Source organism: Hipposideros armiger, unplaced genomic scaffold (genome assembly GCF_001890085.2).
Source record: "Hipposideros armiger isolate ML-2016 unplaced genomic scaffold, ASM189008v1 scaffold_430, whole genome shotgun sequence".
In the NCBI taxonomy this organism is placed as follows: domain Eukaryota; kingdom Metazoa; phylum Chordata; class Mammalia; order Chiroptera; family Hipposideridae; genus Hipposideros; species Hipposideros armiger.
Genome location: NW_017731780.1, coordinates 792,327 through 818,847, shown reverse-complemented (window position 1 = coordinate 818,847; position 26,521 = coordinate 792,327). Strand labels below are relative to the sequence as shown.

Sequence of the window (26,521 nt, the reverse complement as noted above, 5' to 3'; positions counted from 1 at the left end):
ACACACACACACACACACACACACACACACACAGAGCTGTCTAGCAAACAGTAAGAGAAGTCTTTGAGAAGAGCCAGGTTCCCATGTGAATATCTACCCTTTTACGTGGTGACCAATCAGTACAGGGGCCATACGGAGAGGAGGCTCTAATTGGCCAGATGTCTGTAAGGACAGCTACCCAGTAGGGAGAAGCTAATACACAGAAGGAGCAGGGATGATCAGAGAGAAGAAACAAATGGGTTTTAAGCTTGTACTTAATTTGAGTTGGTTTCAGCTTGTTATTTCTAAATTACACTAATAAAAAACAAAACATTAGAATATACTGAATACAAATTACCAAAGCATAAAAATTTTGGAAAAAAAACATTTTAAAACCTACAACATAATATCAATATATTAAACATCATTTAAAATTAGAGAATCTGACTCTTTACCACCACTACCAAAAACAGAATTACCAACAATAAATTACAGAACTCACACACAAATACATACCCACACACACACTATAACAATTGGGTCGCCGGGAAACTCATGATGCATTTTTGCATTGAAAAACATAGAAAAATGTGTCATGACTTTCCCGACAACCCTATATAATAAGTCCTGGAAGATCTCTATCATTTCTCAGGAAGCTTGACTTTGGACTTCTCCAGCCTTCCTTCCTTCCCTGATGTTAAATACAGGTAAGCAGAGTGTTACTGTACCTGTCAGGAGGATGCATGAGTTCTCAGTATCCCAGAGTGCCCATAGACTAATATAAAATGGGTACTGGTGAGTCTGCCAAAGTAATCCTTACCTCTATTTTGGTAAGGAATATCTATTTTAGGCATTATGGAAGGAAGAAGATTGTTTTAGGGCAGAGAAAAGGATAGTTGAGATCAATGATTATTCTACCTAAGTAATGTGGAATTCACTGGCTCCTGGAATGAATTTCTGGCAGTGATGTACACTTGTTTTCTTGGGAACATGTCACGTGGCAGTAGGAATACCAGTCACTTGTCCCATGTCAGTATTCTTTCAGAGGTAAAATGGGCTACATTGAAATAATGACAAGAATAGTGTCTGCGAAAGAGAACCCTTAAAATTCAAACAAACCCACAAATATTTATTGAAAGGGAAAGGAGCTAACATTAAAAACAAAAACTACTACTCAATTACTGGCATAAGAATGGGGCTCACACATGTTATGTCATCTAACCGTCACAGAAATCCTGTGAGAATCTTATCTCTAAATATAGATATACATAAGTAGACCAACAGAGAGGGTAAAGAATTTACCCACGGGCACATAGCTAGTAAATGGCAGAAGACTAGGTTGCAGTAAGCAGTTTGGATTCTGATTCTGTCTGCACCCAAAGTCTGTGTTCCTTCTACCCCATCCAGCTGCCTCTTGTGCCAGGAACTATTGAGAAACAATAGGGAGCCCCTCCTCAGGAAGCTCACTGTCTAATTGAAAAGACAAGACATAACACATATGAGAAGCAATAGTACCAGGCGGTCCCTAAGGGCTCAAGAAATGGCATTCAGGCTAGTTTACATCCAGCTAGGGTAGTCAGCAGATTAAAAAAAAAGTTTGTTTTTTTTAATTTTGGTAAAATATACATAACAAAATTTACTATTTTAATCATATCTAAGTTTACAATTCTATGGCATTAAATACATTCCCATTGTTGTGCAACCATCGCCACCATCCATCTCCAGAATTTTCTGCCCAAACCAAAACTCCCAACCAATTAAACAATAACTCCCCTCCCCTTCTCCTTAGCCCCTGACAACCACCATCCTGCTTTCTGTCTCTATGAATTTGACTACCCTAGGTACCTCATGTAAGAGGAATCATGCAATATTTGTCCTTTCGTGATTGGCTTTTTTCATTTACTGTGTCTTCAAGGTTCATCCATGTCATAACATGTGTCAGAATTCCCTGCCCTTTTTACAGCTGGAAAATATTCTATGTACACACTGCATTATCCTGGTGAGTGAGGGGTACACACTCACCCCTCAATGGACGCAGGGGTTGCTTCCATCTTCTGGCTATTGTGGATAATGCTGCTATAAACATGGGGGTGACAGATGTCTGTCCAAGTCCCCGCTTCCAATTCTTCCCAGAAGTGGAACTGCTGGATCATAGGGTATTTCTATTATTATTTGAGGACTGTCACACTGTTTATATAATAGCTGTACCATTTTACATTTCTACCTGCAGTGCACAAGGTTCCAGTGTCTCCACATCCTCACCAAAACTCCTTTTCCTTTTTGAGTAACAGCCTTGTGATATAGATATAATTCTACATGGAAAGTGAAAACTGTTTTCCACTATGAGAAATGGTGGGAGACTGCACAGTATGACTTGGGCAGAAAAACTTGAGATAAGACCCAAAAAGGTAGATGGAGGCCAGATTATAGAGGCCATCACATGGAATATCACTGAAAACTCAGTCCTTTGGGACTAAACTTTCAAAGTTATTTTTTTTCCCTTAAAATAATTTAGTAAAAGATACAAGCTATGATGATTGGCACAGAACACACCCTTCACATTCACTTTTCCTTTTATTGCACTGATTATTTATCAAAGGAGGAAAAAATGATTCAAGGAAGCAAATGTTAGACGAATAAACACAACCTTACCTTCTGCTAACTTTACAAAGTGCACAAATGAAACATGGAGCCACAAGCCTCCTTGTGTGAATTCCATATTAGAACTCTCTATGAAGATAGGCGATAGAAAAAGACTTTGCAAGCAGTCTCTAAAGGCATCAAATAGCTTTCTTGTCAGAGAAATCCTGGTTTCACACAGCCTTTTCACGTAATTCCCTTGGATTTCCAGATATCGGCCAAGTGTTTTTTTTTAGTTTTTTTTTTTTTAAAGGAATAACATCATCCTAGCCCATCCAAATGCTCCTATCGGAGATAGACATGTCTAAGTGAGCCAAAAACTAGACGTGCTTCTATGCGGAAGCTTGCCACTGTGAGCGAGGTGATGGGAGGACAGGCGGAAAGGAGGGGGAAAGAAGAAAGAAGTGGGGGGGGGAGCGGGAGCTGTACTGCTGTCAGTACACAGCCCAGAGCGCAGGCCCAGCCCCAGATGGTGACATCAGCCTGCAGCTGTGCAAGGACCTTCGTTCTGTTTACCACCCTGGTGTGCCATGTGGAGAACAGCTGGGCTGAAATGATCACTCACACAAAGGGCTTTACTTTGAATTAATTGGCCAGGGCTCCGAGGAAACTCGTGAAATGCCTTTTTAAAGGACACACACATCAATATTGTATTAGGGGTCCTCCAAGTGCTCCTGTTGATGGGACATGCTCTATGGAAGTGGGAACGTCACCCCAGGTTTTACTTATGGAGTTCTCCTTGTACTTATTACAGTTCAGGAGAGATTTCTCATGCAACCTCTGCTTACTCTGACTCCTGTTCTCAGTCTCATCCCTTCCTTGCTTATTCTCCAGAGTTCCACCCCCTTTCAATCAATCAGACAGCCAACAAAGCCCAAAGCAAACAAAATCATTCAGAATTTAGATGTAAGTAATAAGCAAGGAGTTTCCACACACTGTTAGGTGATACTGTTTCCAAGAAGTTATTGCATGAATACAAAATCTACATCATACAAAGTAATCCTTTTGCCCTTGGTGTTTTAATCATTGTAAAAAAGCATGTCTGTGATTAAGGGCACCAAAATGCCACTGCCTGTGGAGGAACTGATGGATTATAACTTTTCTACACATATTGGAAAACCGCAAAAGCTATCTCCCAAGCAATCTACCTTAAAGCGCGAAACACAATTTTCAGAATTAAGACAGACAGAAACCAACTCATTTATAAGATCAGCCCTAAAACATAAGGCCATGTTACAGATTAGAAGTTGACATTTTTCACTCTGAGATGAACCAAGCGTGAGAATTCTAAGCCAATGACAGAATAGGGAAAAACCTAGAGATACTCCCTGACAGTTTAAAACACAGATAACTGAGCAAGGAAAAGACAGAAGTGGTAAAATGCTTGATATTTTTCCCTTTCAAATAATTCTTCAGATGACATCTAGAAAAGGCCCAATGTCACAGTCAAATATAACTTTTGAAAAACCAGGACTGTTCATCCCAGGTCCTTTAGCAGTTATCCCTGAGGAGCTGAAATGGAGTCATTACCTAATTAGCCCTGGCGGGCTTTCTTAAGAGGGGGAGGTCAGATTTTTATTATTTCCATCTCGTACAGACTAATTTCCCTTTGGTGATTGATAAATGTACTGTTTATGAGACAAACATTGCATAACCATGGTCTTAAATTGTTAATTTTCTTTTGAAATACTACAGATTTCTTTATTTTTATATCTGAGTATCATGCTCTATCATGAGACAATCACGAATATTTTAATCCTTAGGAACATAAATAAATGTCTTAATAGAATAGAGCTAGAATATTTAGGTTTCATATCTCAGCCATACCACTGACCAGCTATGTGATTTGAGCAAATGACTTAAACTTTCTCAACCTGCATTTCCTCATTTTTTAAATGGAGATAATATTTTAGTGCCTTCCTTACTGAATTAAAGAAAATAATACCCGTGAAGCACCTGGCCCAGAGCCTGACTGGAGTAAGTATGCAATATATGTCACTGTTATTATTGCTGGCCTTGCAAAAGCCCACCAATTCAAATGTGTTTGACGAGTCCTCAAAGACAGGTTTGGGGTTCCATGATAGAATGTGACAGTTAAAAAGAAGCATTGCTTGTCTAGTATTCGAAGAAGACACACTGCACATACACATGATAGCGTGCTAAGTACACATCCACCTCAAACATTCACATTCTACCATTATTGTTCTTGACGTTAGACGCAACAGAATTTCCCCAACGCTTAGGCGATTCCATCCAAAGTGGACATAAAACATAAAAAAGAAAAGGAAAAATAAAACTGGGGAGGTAAGATCACATGGAAGATCATGCAAATTTCGATGTCAACAAAGAGATTGTGACAGAAAGAAAAAACAAACAGGAAAATAAGATGACTTCATCCCCCAACTGGACACACACACTCTCTAGAAGATCCAAGCAGGCCTGCTGTGGGTGCCCACCCATCACTGGGCAGACTGCCCCTGCTCTGCACCATTCAGGAGGGAAATGAGATGCCTGCATCCAACTTTACTTGCCTGCTTTGGGTCTTCTCATCGTCTCTCGCCACAGGGGAATTCAGACACCTGCTTTTAGTTTTGGGGCACCTTCACTCCTCTCTTCAATAGCACATCCTTTTTAGGGTAAACGTTTTTTTTTGTTGTTTTTTTATTTTAATTGTAGAATATTTAGAGGTATAGAAAAGGAGGGACAGAGTACAGAGAGTTCCTGTATATTCTTCACTTAGGTTCCCCAAATGTTAACATGTTACATAATCACGGGACATTTGTCAAAACCAAGGTTTGAACACTGGGACAATACTATTGACTCTACTACAACACACTTCCTTTGGCTTTCACCAGGTTTTCCACTAATGCCTTTTTTTAAAAGACTAAACCTTTAACTTTAGAATATTTTTAGGTTTTCACAAAAGTTCAAGGATACAACATAGCACCCAGATACCTCTCATTCAGGTTCCGCTAAAGTTAACATATTGTTACCATGGGCATTTTGTCAAACCTGAGAAACCAATACAGTAAATTGTTATTTACCCGACTCCAAACTTTTTTTCTGTTCCAGGATCCAATCCCAGATACCACACTGAGTTAGTTGTCATGTTCCCTTAGTCTTCTCTGATATGTGTATCTTTCCTTGTTTTCATAATCTTGACAATTTTGAAGAGTCAGGTTTTATAGAATATCCCTCAGTTTGGGCTTGTCTGATGTTTTCTCTGCATATTCCTTCTGACCCAGCAATTCCAGTAGTTTACTAATTTACAATTTCCTAATTTACAGCTGTTAAAAAAAAGACTGAGGAAATTCTTTTTGTATTGATCTTTAAAAAATGTTAAATGGGGCCGGCCGAGTGGTGCGATGGTTAAGAACTGGCTTGGAACACCAGAGGGCCCCGGTTCGGATCCCACATATGAGGGTCAGTGACACTGCCCTCCACAGCTAAGATGCTGAACAACAGCTCAACCTGGAGCTGGGCTGCTGTGAGTCACCGGAGACAGTGTAGGCTGCAGCCCCTGTGGCAGTGGGTTGCCATGGGCTACAGTATATAGCCAGCAGCCAGCGTGAGTGGCCAGCAGCCTCAGTGAGCGGCTGTCTAGAAGCCGGCGACTTATCTGCCTCGCCCGGGAAGAGCACAATGATGGTGCCAACTTGGGCCAGTGAAGCAACGTCCTCCACAACTAGACTGAAGAACAAAACCACAGCAACTTGTCTGTTCCCCTTCCCCCAATTCCCCAGCACTGTTCCCATCCCCCCCATTCCCCAATAAAAATCTTTAAAAAAAAAAAAAGTTAAATGGAAAAAAAAGGTACAGATCAGCATGTGTAATATGCTGCCGACAGTGTATAAAAGGAAGGGGGAAACAAATATGTATTTTATGTTGGGTACCCCAACCCCAGAACCATAAATGGGGACACTACTACCCTCTACCATAGCAGCATGATTGTTTCATAATATTCTATTAAGGGAAATCCCACCGTGACACACTTCCAGGGCAAGCGACTGTTGATTAGTCTCTTAAACCAGAGTCTAATCTGCAGATTAGTAATATAACTAAACAAAGTAGCCAAGGAGCCATTTCTAAAAAGTAAACTGCTACTTTGGACAGGCAGTAACCTACAGAAAAACACATAAGGGTAGGGACCTAGATTATCCTACGACAGAAAAATCCAACTTTCTGAATATCAATTTCTTGATATGCAAGGTAGGAATAAATACCACCTGCTCTGCTAACCTTGTAGTTTGGTGAGGATAAAGTGAAATAGATACTATTATATTTTGTAGAATGAGCCTTCACAGACTATCTGTGGAATGATTGATCATCTTCTCATAAAAACCCTGGGTTTCGCTTCCATAAAGGTACTACTTTTTCCACATTACCAAGAAATTTGGCAGACCTGTGGTAGACAAAAGTCTTTTACTAAATTTCAAAACTAGCTACACATGGCTTTCTGATTGGTTTTGGGAATTACATGAATTGACATGAACTGATTTCAAAGCCTTCCACTAATCATAACTTATTGGAAATTTACTTTTACAAAATACCTGTACTATCAAATCAACTTCCCCATAAATACTACTACTTAACCTTTAAAACTCAGTTCATACTTTATAAACTACTCTCATATTTATCATTACATGTAATATAATAACAGAGATAAAGGGGGGAAAAACAATAATAATCATTGGAACTTTAATATCCCACTGTCAACACTGGATAGGTCATCCAGATAAGAGGATAAGGCAACAGTGGACCTGAACAGCACTGTAGACCATATGGACCTAACACAACACTTGATCCAACAACAGAAGAATACACATTCTTAAGCACACATGGAATATTCTTCAGGATACACCACATTAGGCCAAAAAACAAGTCTTAGAAAATTCAAGAAGAATTAAATCATACCACGTATCTTTTTACCACAATGATATTATGAAACTGGGGATCAATAACAAGAGAAAAACTGGAAAATTCATAAACACATGGAAATTAAACAACACTGTCCTGAACAACCAATGGAACAAAAAGAAATTAAAAGGGAAAATTTAAGTTTCTTGAGACAAATGAAAATGGAAATATAACATGCCAGAAAATGTGGGATGCAGCAAAACCAGTTTTAAGAGGAAGTTTCATAGCAATAAATGCCTATATTAAGAAGCAAGAAAGATCCCCAATAAACAACCTAACACGACACCTTAAGGAACTAGAAAAACAGAGCCCAAAGGTAGCATAAGAAAGGATATATAATGTTTTGAGTTAACAAAAGAGGTATTATCTTAAATCTCATTTCCGCTCATACTAGAGAGGAAACTGAAGTGGCAGAATTGGGTCTAGAACTTAATCCGCTCAGTGTTTTTCAATGCAAGTTCTACAGCACAGAACACAGAATCTGATCTGAGTGGCTCTTTTCTCAACTTGAGATGCCTAAGAGAGAAGTTAATTCCTTTATACAATGGACTCCTCTGGGTATTAGGACTTAATTCTCTTGTGAAAGCTAGAAAGTCTGCAAAATAAGGCAGGTAAAAACTGATCTTTTTCCCCCCATACTGATTAGTCCTGACAAACTCTTTCTCGAGTGTAGGATGCTGATCTGGCCCCGTCAGCTGATCTTCGTATATAGGTGCCAGCTGGATATCCACAGAGCCTCAGGTTCTTCCTGCCAATAAAAAGCTTTGCTGCTTTTCAACTTATTCACTGGCCAACAACATGTTGCAAAACAGATGCTCTCATAATCACAACAGCAAACAATCACTGGAACCAATGAAAACATTTAGGTATGAAAGTTGATTGGAGATGAAAGCCTGGCTGAATAACTGATATAATGCTATAAGCTTCAGGCCTGAGAAAAATGAGTTAAGATTTTAAGAAAATCACATTTCAATCAAAAGAATAAATTTACCGTTAATAAAAAGGAGATTGTGAGTCAGAAACTATGCTGCCTCTCCTTCTCCCTGATGGCTCATTTTTAGGGTGCAAGGTTCAAAAGCGCAGGTAAATGTTGATATGCACAAAATTTGAGTACAAGGAATGAACTTAATTCAATTAAAGCTATTTGATATTATTTACTCTCCTACAGTGTTTGACTCTTCTATACATTTTTTACATAAAAGAAATGGGGCCAGCCAAGTGGCTCAGTTGGTTAAGAGCTCACTTAAAAGTGTGAGCTCTGAGCAACAGCAGTTCGAGTCCCGGCCTGAGATGAGCTGCCAACAGGTGACAGGATGGCTCAGCTTAAAAAAAAAAAAGAAACAATATTCTGGCTAGCTAGCGTGGTGTCAAAGTGTAGTCCAGGGATCCCCTGTATCAGAATCACCTGTGTTCATTAAAAGCAGATTTCTGGACTCCATCCCAAGCCACCTGAGTCAGAAATGGGAATCTGCATTTTAGTCAGGTCTACTTTATTACACAATGAAGTTTGAGAACCACTGTTCTAGACAAATGACATTAAATTAGGAAAAACTGAACATATCAAAACTGGACAAGGACAAGTTAGGACAAGGAGTAGGACAAGAAAGAAGATTCAGTGGGCTCTCAAAAAAGATACCCTTGGTAATACTGTGCATCTGTAACAATGAAAGAACACTGCCTTTCACTTATAAATACAGCCAGCTCAAGTCTACATTTAGGACAGACAGACATGCATAGGAAAAGAATTAGCTAAGTCTGAGGTGGTGTCAACTCCCTCTTCAATCAACTCAGTGAGATAAAAGGATTCTTTTGTGGTGTACAGTTGGTTTTTTGTGTTTTTTTAAGATTTTTATTGGGGAATTGGGGGGATAGGAACAGTGCTGGGGAATTGGGGGAAGGGGAACAGACAAGTTGCTGCCCTTTTGTTCTTCAGTCTAGTTGTGGAGGACATTGCTTCACTGGCCCAAGTTGGCACCATCATTGCGCTCTTCCTGGGTGAGGCAGATCAGTCGCCGGCTTCTGGACGGCCGCTCACAGCGGCTGCTGGCCGCTCACCCTGGCTGCTGGCTACACACGGTAGCCCATGGGAACCCACTGCCACAGGGGCTGCAGCCTTCGCCATTGCTGGCGACTCATGGCAGCCCAGCTCCAGGTTGAGCTGTTGTTCAGCATCTTAGCTGTAGAGGGCAGTGTCACTGGCCCTCATATGTGGGATCCGAACCGGGGCCCTCTGGTGTTGCAAGCCAATTCTTAACCATCGCGCCACTTGGCCGGCCCAACAGTTGGTTTTTATTGTATTAACAGATGTTTCATTAAGTCCCACTTCAAAAATCCCTTCTGGAATTCTGCAACTCAAAAGTGACTTAACTGTAACAAGTTTTAAAATTACTGTAGGTACACAGCCTTGTTAAACCCCAACTGTAGACAAAACAAGAACAGTGAAAGAATTAACACATTCCATAAAGTGTGGGGTAGCCTCAAGTTCATAGACACCAGTTAAGTGTTGATTAGACAATTTGTACACTGCTTTTGGCAGAACCAAGTCACTCTTCCCCGGTAGATAATGAGACACGTTTTAATCTAATTGAACTCTTGACTCGAACAAAAAGATTCCAAAAGTAGTTATTAGTGCAAACTACTGTTTATATCAAATGATTTTCCAACCTTTCAAATAGTTTCACCATGCTTTTCCTTTTGTTTAGTCTAGCCATTGTGAATTCTTATCTAGGTGCTTTGCTTTTCTAACTTATTGACCTTAGGAAAGTTACTTAAATTTTATAGCTCAATTTCTTTCTTTCTTCTTTCTTTCTTTTTCTTTCTTTCTTCCTTTCTTTTATCCTTCCTTCCTACATTCCTTCCTTCCTTCCTTCCCTCCCTCCCTCCCTTCTTTCCTTCCTTCTTTCCTTTCTTTTTATAACATGCAAACGAACAGACTCATAGCTGAACAACTGACGTTAGGAAAGAGTACATAGTCTATCAATGTTAATGTTATACCCATCTCATAATTTTTACACAGACAGGGCAAAATTAACTAGTCTTATATCATTATTTTGGGAATTCCAAGAATTTTTAGTGAATTAAAAGTTTAAAAATCTCATTTATATCAAGAAATAGAAACACTCAGGACAAATGTATAACAAGATATGAGTTAGCTGTTAAATCTGAGGGATAAAAAATAATTTTAAAATACAAAAGAGCTTTTTCTTCATTACTTTAGATAAAAAAATGTGACTTCAATAATTAACATTAATAAAAATATAGGAACCCCAAAAGATCATAATTATGGCTATTACACCAACATGACTATAATCAGAATGACACATTTATCCCCTCCCTCAGAGGACAAACATTTGCTGTGGTTGTAGACTATTAAATTGAACTATAATCTATTTCAAGGGCTGACACTTTCAAAATGATATGATTAGCTAGGATTGTCAGACATAAAGTAAAATGTTTCCAAGAGAATTATAGCTCACCTTACTTTATAATTCATTCCTAAAAACAGGCATGTTATTTTTAAACAGTTGGTAGGAAAGCACTTATACACAAAAACCACTGAGTATTAGCATATTACGAAGATAAAACCAATTTTCCCTAGCTACTGTCCTCACTAGCAAAATCATACATGCAATGAAGTACTAAGTGCCAGGGCACAAGTGCTGGCTATAGAGCTACAGAAATGAAGGGGGTGCTGGTCTTACCCTTGAAGAGCTCACGGTTCTGGACTGTGAGAAGAGGTCTGTAAACAAATATAAGAGCAAAAAACCTTGAAGGGCAGAGTACGAGGTGCAATTAATTAACTTACTTGAAAGATGTGGGCGAAACTCAATTGAAGACAAGATATTTCAGGTAGGACTTAAAAAAATGAGTAATGAGAAGGCATTTGAGAGGCAAAAAATAGAAAGGTGTTGGAAAGAGGAGAGGGCATTTGAGGCAGAGAGAATAACATGTGCCAAAGACATGCAAAAGACGTATGAAAAAACCCATGGCTGGGACTTGGAGAGGGGAAAGAAAATATGAAGAACGGGAAGTGAGCATCCAGACATCATGAAGTTGGACTGGAAAGTTACAGTCAAATCATACATGGTTGCTTTAGTATGTATGGACTTTTTCCCAAAGCCAAAATGGAGTCATTCATGTCTGTTAAAAATGTCCAGTAGAGAACATGTGCCATGTTTTGTAAGTACAGTCCTGGTAGCATGTGGAGAGAAGAGAAGCAGCCCTGGGGACAAGGTGAGCTGTCAGATGACCACTGTAACATAGTCCAGGTGAGAAATTACAGGGCTTAAGTTAGAGCAGCAGCAACCAGAATGCTGAGGAGGGGTAGAGCTGAGCAATATTTTGAGCACAGGCCGGTGTCACGTGACAGATGGAGGAAAAGGAGTCTGATTCATTTGTTGGCTTGGGTGCTGAGAGAATAATAATGTCACTACAGAAGATGATTAATAGACTTTGAGGAATAGTTTGAATGATAAGACACTACCGAGTGTTCAGGAAGCAAAAGGCTGGGGATTCAAGCAAGGTCTGGTTACACCGGATTAGCTCTTCTGCAGGCAGCTCTTCACTAGGAAACATGCATCTGCAGGTTGGAAGGGAGAGAGCTAGAAAAATCCATCAGTAAGTCATCACCCCTTATAGGTGGTAGCTGAAGCCATGGGGATGGATGGGAACACAGCTGACAATGAAACCCTCACTACACTACAACTCTATTTAAGGGGTAGGTGAAACTATGCTACATCCACTCGATAACACTTTCCCATAATGACGACTATGATGTAGTATAGAAAAGTGCCTGACATAACTTAAAAAGACCAGAGTATACAAAAAAACATGGATGGAGCTCAAACACATTATGCTGTGTGAAAGAAGCTAAACACAAAAAGAACATACTGTGTATTTCCATTTCTATGAAATTCTAGAATGACAAAACTAACCTATGATGATAAACGTACGATTAGTGTTTGCTTCTAGGGGAAGACAGGTCTATTGGAACGGGGCATGAGAGAATTTTCTGTGATGACAGAACTCTTCTTTACCTTGATAAAGGTGTAGGTTACATGAGTGTATCTGTTTGTCGAAACAGATGGAACACTGTCTGCTCCCCTTCCCCAATTCCCCAACGCTGTTCCCCTCCCCCAATTCCCCAATTCCCCAATTCAAAAAAAAAAATCTAAAAAAAAACCAATGGAACAATAAGCATCCCACTATATGTAAATTATATCTTAATTTAAAAATTCAGAGTTTAAAGGTGTATATATTCATATAAACAAAGACAATGGAATATACAAAAATAAAAGTTATATCAGGATAGTAGAGCTATGGGCTATTTTCTCTCACTTAAACATTTTGTTTAATTTTCACATTGTTCTTAAATAAAAAGGGACTTTAAAAACCTCGAATGCCCATAAATATTTACCAATTACCCATAAAAATGGAAAGCACCTCATATATATTTTTTCACAGGAAGCAGGCAAGAATCTTGCTAATTAAGGAGTTTACTATCTGAAGAAAACAGGAAAACACAAGATATAATAAATAATACTGTGAAAAATCAAGGGCTCACTGGAACAAAGAGGGCCTCATGGTTTGCTCTAAGAGGACTGAGAAGGGATTTTTTAAGAAAAAAATGGAGAGTCACTCCATGAAGAGGGGATGGCTCAAGAAACATGCAGGCTGCATGGGAGGTCAGCTGGGTCACCTTGCCAGTGTAACGAGTGAGACAGCACTGGGGGAGTTGGCCAATGGAAGGGACAGTGGGAGGCAGTCAGGTTCTGAAGGTCAGGGGTGCAGACTCTATTTGGGATTCAGTGCTCCTGAGTTTATGAGTTGTCCTTTATTCTTTGCAGTTCTTAGTAGTTTGGGAACATTGCATCAATTTTATAGACGGTAAAAAAAAAATTATTCAATGGGAGAGTGACACCAATGGTCCCCCATGATTTTGGAGGGAAAAAGTAGGTACTAAAATGATGGTGATGGGGGCAGCTCTCTTTTCTTGAGTTGCCAGGCACTATGTCAGTTGCTTCATGTATGTTACCATTTAATTCAAGCTCCCCAAGGGCCCAGCAAAATACATATTAACTTCACATCACCATGGGGGAAATTGTACTCAAAGAAATTAGGTAACTTCTATCAAGGAATGGATAGACAAAAACCTAAACTCTGGACTCCACACCCCAAGCACTTCTACTCTATCAGGTGGAGCTTAATCACGTCTCACTTCCATTTGAGTGTGAAGAGAAAAACCAGCCAGTGCTGAGGGATTTCTATTAATATTTCATCTAATTAGTACTTATTTCTGCAGTATGATCTATGCCCTCACAAAACACCAAATGCGGTTTAGTTACTACACAGCTGTAAATTGCATACATCATTTTTTCATAATTAGGTATTTTTAAATTTTTATTAAAGTTATTGGGGTGACATTGGTTAGTAAAATTATATAGGTTTTCAAGTGTACATTTCTATAATACATCATTTATATGATTTATGTGCTTCATTGTGTGTTCGCCACCCAAAGTCAGCTCTCCTTCCATCACTATATATTTGACCCCTGCCCTTTACCCTTAATACCTACTATTTAATAGCAGTTAGAACTCGGTGCTAGACGCTTTCCAGTATGTTACCTCATGTAATTCTCACAATCACCCTTGAGGCAGACAATTATGGCTGCAGTTTTACAGGGAATGAAATAGGGACCCATGATATGTAAAGTAACTTGCCCTCAGTCACCCAGCTACCAAAGATTTGAATCTGGACAGTGTGTGACAACTGTCTAATCATTTTGCATGCATGCCTCAAATTTTAAAACTGAATTTTCAACTTTGCTATGGAAACCTGGTTGTTTTTTTTTTCCACCTCAGCTCATGCTGCAAACAATCAAACTGGCAGCTTTGAGAGCATTCTTCCTGGACTGTCTCATCAGAAGAACTATTTAAAGGGCTCTATTCTGTCCCCTCACAGAACCAAAGCCCTTCCCAAAATGCTTTACACTGTTAACTTGAGCAACTGGACCTGATTCAAGAGCAGCAATGACACATTCCCTAAGAGTCTAGCCTTGGATGACCAAATGATATGGACGGGCCAACCACTGCATCCTGACACTGTGATAACAGCAGTAAAAGCACACCAGAGCCTACTCTCCTTATCACAGATGGAAAGGTGAGAGTGGGTACAAACGGGTACGGCTATTTCCTGTCAGGATATGTGACCAACTGGAGGTGAAGAGTGCCTGGGTCCCAATTTAAATCACTTAATTGTGCTGTCCACTCAAAGGTAAAAAGAGGATCCCCGATTCAAGCAGAGTGAATGAGAACAGTGTTCCATTGGCGTTTCGGCCTTGTCTTGGGGAGAAGCTGAAACCTGAACCACCAGGTAGGCTCATCTCCACCTCCACTGGGTTATAATGAACTCTGAAACACACAAAAAAAGGCCTCTTGCCTGATCTCCTTCCTCTATATCCATTACACATTACTTAAGGCACAGACAAAAGCAAATTAAGTTGGTCATTTGGGTAATCAAAAGGACAGTAGTCTAGTTAAGTAACATGGCAGGAAGCCTTAAAAAGTCTCAGAGCACTGTTTCTTTAGCTGTGGCTTCCTTGAACTATTTCCCTAGAACTTTCAAATTATGGCGGTGCCAAAGTTCCATCTGTCCTAAAATTACTGTTCCTTACAGAGTCCTTCATTTCCATAGCCTAAAATAAGATCAGGAGAAAAAGATGCCCTGGCTAGGGATTAAGAATCTGAAGGGTTTGCCAGGAGTTTGGGGCTGCCCTCCACTGAGAGGAGAAAAGAGAAGAGGAATGCAGAAAGAAGTCTTGACTCTACACTTAGGGCTGTTTGATCTTTGCCCGGGGGAAAAAAGATTGTTCAAGTTCAGCCCCTTATATTGACAATGTTTAAACTCTGGTCTTATCCAAAGAAAGAACTAGATGAACATGATTTTTGTCTCTGCTGTTGCCTGTGCATTATTTATACACACACCTACATGCACAATATGGAGAGGCTGTCAGCATACGCAGAACACTGGGCAAGGAAGTCAGCCTTTCAGTGAACCACTCCAGGCCTGGCTGAAGCTAAAAAGCTGGTTCTCTAGGGCAGAGGTGCCTACAGCAGACAGGACCCCAAGGTAGTCAGTACACCCCAACCCGGTAGTTGAGGTAGGGAAGGCAGTATTGTCTCTGTTACACAAATCCTGAGAACTCTTCCAGGAGAGACAAGGACTAAAACAGAGTTCAGCCTGGGTGGACAGCTAAAGACAGGTGAGACACATGGCTTCCTATGGAATGGGGTCCCTATTCATCCTCAGCCCCCTTCAAATATAAGATGAACACAGAATGAGCCTTCTTCAGACAGGCCACCCCTATAGGCAGCATCCTTCTAACTTTAGGCTCACTATTCACAAACCACCCCCGAGGAAGTGTAATGTTAACGGCGAGGGAAGTTTCTAAACTCTTGAATAGGAAAAGCGGTTCAGAAAAAAAACAAAACAAAACATATGACTGAATTATTTAACAGGAATCCACACCGTTACAAAAATCATTCTGTCCCTCTCTGCAGGAAGAGCAATGTTTTGATCATCAGAAGCTCTGCTCGGCTGTAGTCAGATCAGTGCCAGGAATTCTGTGAACTTGAGGTCAAGCTGCCAAGATTTAAAAGAAATGTCGATAGCGTTTGCACAGATACCAGAGTGGGAGAGCTAACAACTGCCAGCATGCAACTCCAGACACACTGCAGACAGGCAAACCAAACTGTCCAATTTGCCCCGTGCCCCATAAAACTTAACAAGAAAAATGCTCTTACCTAGCTCTCCCCGGAGGTTAACAAGTTCTTGAGATAGGGTTTTGTGTTGTTTCAGTGCTTCCTCCTGCTGCGGAAAACACACATCAAATTACTAATGTTTTAAAGAGGGTCCCTTTCAGTAGGTCGCACATTTGTTATCACCAGGAAAACGAGACTGAGAATCGAGAAACCAAGATACAAATCATTTAGGCTAACAGTTCATGTTGTTCAAAAACATAGATATCCCTTAGTTGTTAAGGAAATTTGTGTTTCAAACATCTGTATTTTCTCAGCGCCTTATGAAACTTTCATCTGAGGCACTGAATGGCCCACTTAAAAATATTTACTTTGAGCCATGCTTCATTGCTGAGCCATAGAACCTTTTAGCTAATGCATACAGTACACTTAAGACACAATTCTTTCTCCTCCTCCAAGGGCAATAAAGAACCTAATCAGTTTAAGATAAATATTTAATGTTCTAAACATATGCACTTTGTCCTATATTTGCAAACAAAAACAAAGTTTTGTTACAATCCTTTCTCTCTAAAAGGAAGACACAAAGTTTGTTATAAAACTATAGTGAAAAAAATAATCCTTTAAAGACAAAATTAATTTTACACATTATTTTCTAAGGATTATAATGTTTTGGGTTAGCTATAATTCTAAGTAGATGTTAGAGAAATGAATCCAAGAAAACCAGGCAGCTGTTCCAGTATTTAAAAAGCCATTATCAATCTTGTCAAAAAAAAAAAAAAAAGCAATTTCCAAGTGACCAGCAACTCACAGCAATCATACATATATACACATACTTACACACACAGGGCAGTTAGAGACCGTTTCTATAAGGCAGAGTCCCTACTCCAGGGTGTAAGGAAGGAAAAGGCAGAATTCAAAGCCCTCTGAAAATGCCCTCACTAGGATCACCCAAGATCGGAGCTCTCACCGCATTTGATCAGTGTTGCAGACTGAGATCATGAGACCCAGCCTTTGCAGGCAAAAGTTGCTTGTCATTCAAAGCATTTCCCCCTGATTCCAAACAACCTCAACCTTGGTGCCTGACATTCTTCCAGAAAAGCACTATAAACAAATACTAATTACCCTTGTTGCTGCACATGGAGAATAGAGGCACATTTTGCTGCTGGAGCAGCCCATTTTCCAGCTTCTGTCTCCAACTCCCCCCTCCCCCCAAACAGTCCAAGAAGTGCACACAGGTGGCCACGCCACCCACCAGTCGGTCTATCCACATTCAAAGCTCTACTAGGAGGAGCGCCATTGGTCCTGGGTTAGCCTTACTTCACATCCTGCAGGTTACCGTATGCCTCAGCCGCCGCTCTCCTCACAGAAGCTGATGCTGCAGCTTGTGCCTTTGGCACAGGCAGCCTGCGATTACTTAAAGCCACAGCCCTTCATTTATGAAAAACGAGAGCCAGACATTAGACTGATCGATTGCCACTTACTTAAATATCAGCTGGTACAGGGGAAAGAAAAACTGACCTTCTCTGCGTAGATAATGGAGTTATTTTAAGATTTGTGAGCCTTTTTATTCCCCTCTCTAATTGAGGTCATTTGATTATCACACTTGCTAATAGAAAAAGGAAACGTGGTCTCCAAAAACCAGTATATGAAAGAGCTTATGAACTAGGTGAGTAACAATGAAAGTGTACATATTGTAATTTTGAACTAAAAATGGCATTATAAAATGAATGGTGTTTTCTGCAAAATTTAATTTGAACGCTTAGAGCGTGGTCCACTGGTGTTTTAAGAAAAAGTGTGAAATGCGGATTTGAGAGTTGGAGATTAGATATATTTTATAACTTTTACTTTTTCCTCTGTAGTAGTCTCTCTCTAAAGAGCTGAGGAAGTTAATGACACGCTAGCACTGTCCTAGGGACACTTAACATTGACTGAAATTTAAGAAACACTTTCTCAATTGAGACATTTTGGCCATAGTGGCATTCTAAATGCTTGATTTTTATAACACAGTATTACGTTGTTCTGAAATCACAAATCAGTCAGTTCAGGTTTTTAAAATGAACAAGAAATGGGTTTTCTAATGTAGAAATTAAAGTCTGAGGAAAGTCAACCTGGATAAATTAGGAAGAAAAAGTTTTAAATACATATAATATATACTTCTCTTAATCTCATAAATTTAAGCCTTTTTGTTTGCTTAGTATTCTAGTTCAAGTAAGTATCAGCAGGTTTTGTCACTCAAGAGACAAGGAAACCAGAAGATGGCTTTACTGGATACCCACAAGCAATCCTGCAACGTATTCAGTGAACTGGCTTATAATTCACTCTTTCCAATGGTAACTAAATTGCTAACAGAAGGAAAAGCTGACAAGAAGTTAAATCACTTTCCAAATTTCCATAAAAAGTTAAGTTGGTATATAATTTCCAGGAGTCATTCTGTGAAAACTTTTATACCCTACTATAAATATATACCAGGTGATCTTTTCGCTTATTAAGGGACTTTGGGGACAAGGAATTTCAGTGCCCATGTGGACATTTCTCCCAACTCTATTGCAACTCAGCCTTCCTATCCTCAATGCCCAGAAGCCATCAATGTCTTCCAACCTCTGTGAATTCCAGTAACAGTAACAGGAAAACCGTGAGGTCATCACTGATTTCTTCTTTGTCTAAATGGGTTGTGCCAAAGGCAGTCAGTTTTTCCTTCCTAATGTCTTGAATCCCTTGCTGTTTTTCTATTAGTATTGCCTCCACCCAGTCCTGATCCTCACCAACCCATTCCTGGACTGCTGAGAGGCCAGAGGCTGCTTGATTACTATCCCATAGTCTTTGTGTATAGAAACGCCCTTGCTCAAAAAGAGTCTTCCATTGAATGCATAAAAAAATAAACGTCACCCTAGTTCCATGAACCTCGATCATCTACTTCTGTTTAGATTCCTGGCTCCTCTTCTGTCCAAGTCACACTCGCCATGCATGTCCCCCCTCCACTCTGCAATGCCTGGTCTGCTTTATCTGACCCATTATGTAATCCTTCAGGGAATGCTAAATGTCAATCATAGACACCATCCCCCTCCCCAAATATCCAGACAGGGCATTTATCCTTCCGAATTGGTTGGCAAATGATTACTCAATACCAATGAACCAAGCACCATTCCAGATGCTGGGGAAAATATGAGGGAAATTGAAGACGTGGTCCTTGCCTTTGGGAAGTATGGGACCTAGCTAGAACTAAAACACCTGGGCCCAATTCTTTGGTCATTTCTCAAAGCAGATGACATCATTTGAGGGAAAGGAGTAAAGGACAATGGAAAAACCAAGAGCTTTAAACATTACCCTCTATGAAATGCCAACCACAGTGCCCATTCCATAATAAACATATACTGTTAGTTTCTGTCCCCCTGTCCCTGGTTGCTTGTCCTTTAAGATACTTACCCTTTACTTATAGATGATAAAATGTGTTTTGTCACTTAAGATACTGATTGCCTGTTTCTTTTTATTCAGCTGCTCTTATTTCAGTGTTTCTGTCTTAGACATTAAACTATAGTCCACATAACACGTTTATTTAATTCTCTTTGTATCGTAACATGCAGAATTCCGCACACTGTGAAAAAAGAGGGAGGTGGGACTCTGGAGAGAAAAATGCTTTTCCACTCATACATTAAGTAGATGAAGTGCTCCAAGAAAAAAATGGATTCACCATAATCTAATTAGGAGTCCCTGAGACACAGGCACTTAGTCTCTGGCTGCCGTCCCATCAGTGGGCCTGAATTTCCAGGCTACTAAGGAGTATCAACATCACAGGCGTCTGCAGAAAAGAGCCACATCAGGTGGCTCAGATGTGCGCCATGTCTGACCTCCTCCCCAAAGCCCACACACTGGATTGTGTCCACTGTTTTTGTTTCAAGACAATTTCACTTACATGAAACTGCAAGTGTCATTCCAAATTCGCCTTTGTTTAGGTGCAGCTTTAGGGTAGCTTCCTCTTGCAAAAATAGAAATGGAGGTACACTGGATAATAAGTCAGAGGTTTGTGGGGGCTATCTTGATCCTGTTCAGGCCTACCTAGAAACTCACCCATACACCCTTTTATGAAGAAATACGAATTACTACTATCAACGCTGGCCTTCACTTTATCAGTCTGCGCAGAATACTGCACAACTATGCAAGGATAAACCACGAAGTACAACACACTAAAACAATAGTGTGTCCTTTGAGAAACAGGAAATATGCTATTAGTTCCCAGATTCATGAGACATTTATTAGGACTTCTGCTAAGTAATAAATAAATTTTGTCTGTTACTAAAGTGGGAAAGTTGTAGTTATTAAACAGACTTGCAATAAAATGATAAGTGGTAGTTCCCGTATTCCCTATTAATCAACCATTTTTACCCATAATCTAAAGCTCCAAAACCATTTAGTAAAAGTTAACAAGATCTATATGTATATACAGATCAATCTATATCTACCTATCTACATTTCTATCAACCAATTAATCACGTGTGTAATGAAGGCTTAAGAGAAAATCGTTCTGAAGAAATTGCTTAACTGTCCCCCTGATTATGTCTTCCCTTTCCAACTGTTTTATAACAGTGCCCTGTATCCATTAGGCAATCTGTAAATATTTGCTGATTGATCATAAAGAGCTAGCAAAGAACAAAGAGCATTTACATAAAGACTTCATATGTTCAACTCACATCTGGAATTCCATCCTCTCTACTCATCCATTTGTTCATTCAGATATACATTGTGTGTCTATTATGTATAAGACAGTGTCGTAGCTGCTGAGGTGGTTTCCTAAGAAAGACACGGATCCTGCTCTCAGTGAGCTTCCCATCTTGAAAAGCAAAACTAAGTGCTAAATTGTTACCTATAATAAAAGGTAGAAAGTGACAGAGAAATGTAAGTGCTCCTAGAATCCACCCGTTAAGTAGAACATAGAGCTAGAAGGACCAGGAAAGTCTTCATAAAAGAGTTTTTGAGTTGAATTTTTAGAAGTTCAGTAGAGTCACAATGACTTGGGCATTAGGACCTAATTAGGTGTAAGATGAAATTTACATACAGTAAGAGTATCCCTGAAACTCATTAAGAATTGCCCTGCTGTGGACTGACAAAGCATCTCTCAGTATGTCGTGTCCTGTGAGGTTTTTCCTCCAGTGTTGGAGCTACTCTTTCTTCAACTGAGCACCTGATAAAGTGTCTCTGGCTTGTGTTTAGGGGTCAGGTCACATTAGAAGAAAGTATTTTTAAACACTAAGGTCACACAGAGCATGGAAGTTTCATGTGCACGAGGTACTTAGGAGCTGAGAATACAGCTGCAGGAAGGGCTGGCTCCTGTCTCACCTCACGTCACTCCTGGGCCTTTGCTCAGTGAGCCGCATGCAAGGCAGAGCGGCCTGGCCTACTTAATTGGCTGATTGTATAATGAGTCCATGTAAATTAAATGTGGGTAGTGACTGATGCTCCTGTAAGCAAGATCTGAGCACGTATGTATCAGGGGAAAGAGTGGTAGCCCAATAATGGTATGTGAACAAAGGATGAAAAAGCACAGGAAGTGACCAGGGGATTTAGAGTTCATAGTATCCTAGACCTGCGTTTAAGTCCTGATCCTCCTCTTACCAGCTGTCTGATGATAGTCAAGATTCTTGACAGCTCTATTCCCCAATTTTCTTATTTGTAAATCCCAACTTGTGTTTTTGGAGAGGATTCAATAAGTAAGACTGTCTGGTACTTAGTAAATATTAAACAAATGATAAATCACTCTCGTTTCTTCTCTACCTCCCAATATATACACCTAGAGCATCAGGCAGCGAGAGTAAGGTGAAAAGGGGCAGTTGGTGCCAAATTAGAAAGTCTCACATTCCAAGTTCTATACCAGCGTCATCCAAAAGCAATATAATGTGAGCCATGTATGTGATTTTAATTTCCTAGTAGCCACATTTAAAAAGTTTAAAAGATTAATTTTAATACATTTTATTTAACCCAGCATATCCAAAATATTATCAACATATAGTCAACAGAAAATTATTAACAAGATATTTTACACTTTTTTTTCCCATACTGTTTTCCAAATCCACATGTATTTTACATTTACTGCATATCTCAATTCAGCCTGACTACACTTTAAGTGCTCAATAGTTTCGTAAGGCTAGTGGCTACCATATGGGACAAATCAGCTATAGACAATGGAGAACCACTGAAGGTTTTAAGCTTGGAAAGATGAATCTGTCAGCAGTGCTTGGGATGGATTATAGGGGAAACGGTGCAAGCCTGAAGACTGGTTAGGAAGTTATTATCATAATCTAGAGGACAGTTACCCAGGGTGTGAATAAGTCTGGCATTAATAAGAATGGAAAAGAGGGCATGAAGGGGACAACCCCTGTGGGATGCAAGTTCGCAGAACATGATGACTGATTTCATGTGGGAGATAAAGGAGAGAAAAAAGTTGAACACGGGTCGTTCGTTAGGTTAGACATAATAAAATAACTGGTTTATAACTAAACAGACAAACTACTGTTCCCTAAATTTTATGTTATGTGGTTTCCAATTTAGCTTACTTGGTTATATAAGCCAACTCTAGAATTCCTTCCTTACATATCAAAGAAAAATATAAATACTATATATGTGCTGTAATTTAAAAACTAGTTAAATCTCTCCATCTCCCTCTCAAAAAAACTATATTTGGACAAAGCTGTAAAATGTTCATCAAATACTGATCTAAACTGCCCACTAGCTTGGTAGCTTGTCAAGGCACAGACCAAGTCTCATTCGTCTGTCTCCCCACATAGGCAGCCATGTCATGGGAGCCTCTGGGGGAAATAAATGGAGGTTTGTTGGATTGAACTCAACTACAGAACAAGCAAACTGATCAGTGTTCTTCTTGAGATTTCATGTATACCCATCTTTAAAATTTTGATTAAAAATATATGTAAAGAGCTCAAGTTACATTCTCACAACAGTGTTTCCCTCTAGATAAGTGTTTTTGTTGCTATGCCAGAAGCATATGTTCATAGAAACTCAGTCTTCTTAAATAATGCTAACTAGTTCCTGAGTTGACATCCTTATAACATATCAGGGAAAAGTAAGTAATCTAAGAAAATCTGTTTTGCAGTTGTTGTACCACAAACTATTTTAGGAAATGGATGGAAATTCTCAAGGGTCCCCAGACCGTACTGAGTTACCTCAAAAGTGTTCTTTGACCCACAAATATAATTAACCTCATTTTTCAAAGTGTTAAACTGTGATATGGAAGCTACATAGAGTTAGACAAAAAAAAATCAAGTGAAAAAAATGTTAATGCTAATATAGTCTGCAGTGTATAGAAATATAGCAGGCAATTATCTTTTTCTTATTGTTGGCCTGAGAGACTCTAAAGAAGTAAAGTAAGTACCTACTAGAAATGTTTCCATCCCAAATTTCTAGAGAATGACTCGGGTTATCAAGTGAGTTGACAAAAGCACAACTAGATGAATTGTATCTGATCTTACCCATCATTAACTTAAAGGTATTCACAAGACAAGAGCCTGAGCACTGCTCACACCTCAATCCCTGCCCCCCACCTAAGAAAGCCCGCTTGGATCCTTACCTCAGACAGTAGGTGCTGAATGACAACTGTTAACGCTTCAAATGTGGTATTACCACGGGAAAGACGCTGCTTGAGCTGCAGGATAAATCCACTTTGGTTTTCACATTTTGCTTTACATTGAGCCAACTCAAGTGTTTTTTCAGAGGACAGCACATCTGGAGATGTCTGTGTCTGGATACATAAACTTCTGGGATTCTTCTGCCTGCCCTTTTCAACTGCAAAAGGGAGTAAAAGATGATTTTGGTTTTTATAATAACCACCATATGAATTCAAGTACAACCAGATAAGCCACAGAAATGCATTTAAGTTATGTTTACATAAGGAAAGCATATGGATGAGAGCTGGGGTTAATCGAATATCTAAATGCTTGGAATTCATAAACACAGACGATGGCTTTCAATTCTGATTTTAAAAGATTTCTACAGGGCTGAGAATTATGTACATGAAACAAATAGATTTGGCAATCCACAAAGAGGAAAACTGTGTGCAAACTCATATTGATTTCATAGTTTCAAATTTTCCAGGTAAATTGGTATAGAAATCTGACTGTCACAAGTACCCTGACTCTATATTCCGGTCACATACACAAAAAGAAAAACACAAATTATTGGACTTACAATGCCTTTCCCTCCTCTTCCACATTTTGCCCCTTATTTTTAAGTTCATTGTTAAAGAGTACTATATACTCTTTACTATACTATTCCATTTTCTATTGAACACAAGCTATGCTGGTTTTTCCCCTCTCCAAGTGGTAATAATGGCTTAAATATAGTTTAAAAGCACATGCTACTACTCAAATCCATCAGAGATGCCGTGCCAAGTGATTATTCACTTTCTATGCCAAGATACCCTGGGAATTACTCTACTTTATATTAAATGAAAAACTATTCAGTTTTGGAACCATTCCAAATGTCTCAGTCACTTTAAATATCAAATACAATTGGAAAAACAGGAAACATGCTGCTTAGCTTCTTGAAATAAGTAGGCCAAATAATCAAAACAAATCTAAATCTAAAAGAAAAAAAAAGACATAAGAAACTAATAAAAACCCCAAATGTTTCCAATAAAAATCTGAAATGTTTCCTTATTCTCAGAGGCATTCCCTATCACATTCACATTCTCTGGTAACAAACAAACCTAAGACAATTTTATAAACAGTAATCATTTTCTCTAATTTTTCAAGAAAAGGAAAATTACAGTGATTTCTTGAAGGAAAATAAAGAAACCTCAGCATTCATGTTCCAAGAACCAATGGCAAAATACACTCAATATACTCTTTAAAGTTAGAGACAGAAAAAGGCTTTTACTTTCTATGGTTGCTTTCCATGGTTAAAACAACTCATATTTGTATTTATACTTGATAATTCTCAGTTCTATATTGACTAAAATATCTACTGTGTTTTAAAAATACTTCAAAAGAGGGGGAAGTGCTTATCCATTATTCTTTATTAATCATTAATAGTTGTTTATCAATAATTGGCAATTCCATAGCAGATGGAGAAAATAACTAATAGTCATAATATTAAAGTCCTGAAGAGGGAATAACTTCACAGTCACTATTATTAATGAAAAATAATCTAAATATTTTACAATTTGTCAAAATATCTGAGATTAGTATTCCTTTATTTTGTCATTTCCTAACATGTTCTTAGAAATTATACTTGTCATATAACATATAATAATTATATAGTGTTTTATTGTTCATAGAGTATCTCACTTTGCTCTCTTTTGATCCTCCCAGTAACCCTAGATAGGGAAGGTGAGATTCAAGCATGTGAAGGGCCTTGCCCAGGTGTACACAGTTTCTATGGGACAGTTTCAAAGTCAAAAACCTAGGCCTCTGATGCCAAGTCTCAACTGTTCCCATGCATTGTGGAAAGTGGATATGTGGTAGAGACATAACATATTTCATAACTAACGATAAACCTTTATGCAATAATCTTGATAAAACGTTACTTTAGACCTCAAGCCCATTAGCTGAGTACCCTTCATTTCAATAAACCTATATATATGTAGATAAACTTGTTTTTACAGTGTTTTATCTATTTTATACAAACAGAACAGCAATAAACATCTTTTAACTCTTTGACCATCTAGAATGGAGTGCAACATATGTAGATATAAGTTCATTCTCATTTTTCTGATTGATGATATTGCTATATGTCCTACCAACACTTTTTGAAATGTTCATTTATTGATTGATACTTGCTTTGAGTTCATCATGTCTTGAATCCTTAACATTTGATCCTTTTTCTAGAATTTACATGTTAATCAATTTTATAATATATTATCAGAGTTTTAAAACTGTTAGGTTATAATTATTCACAAAATCTAAGAGGTCAATCTTTCATGCTAACATTTTTAGAGAAAACATTCTTTAATATTCTTGCCTACTTAGTCTTGACATGAATTTTAGTATTAAATGATCAGGTTCTAGTAAGTCATTGCTTAAGGAAATATAATATATTGAAATTAAATGTAAATTCATATATTAAACGTTTTTCACATAGATTCAGAATACAGGTACACCCTTTATAGCACCAAATTTTATATTTTTATTCAAAATATCTCATACCAAAGTCAGGCAATAGTTAAGTATTTGTTTGGTTCCTTTGTGAACTAAGTTTTTTATCAGTGTATTATCAAGATTTTTTTT

The 26,521-nt window shown here is 38.8% G+C and overlaps 1 protein-coding gene across 7 annotated transcripts in view; it reads right to left on the bottom strand.

The window, feature by feature from the left end:
* MTUS1 (microtubule associated scaffold protein 1) overlaps positions 1 to 26,521 on the bottom strand; it is a 147,800-nt gene that overhangs the window by 11,503 nt on the left and 109,776 nt on the right. For 6 of the 7 annotated variants that reach the window (XM_019664778.1, XM_019664777.1, XM_019664779.1 and 3 more), the window contains 2 exons: positions 23,866 to 24,080; positions 16,338 to 16,404 (listed from right to left, as the gene is read on the bottom strand). In XM_019664778.1, coding sequence (XP_019520323.1) covers positions 16,338 to 16,404; positions 23,866 to 24,080 — 282 coding nt within the window. Of the gene's footprint in view, positions 1 to 16,337; positions 16,405 to 17,414; positions 17,519 to 23,865; positions 24,081 to 26,521 lie in introns of those variants that run through there. The other variant, XM_019664783.1, reaches the window with a different exon arrangement.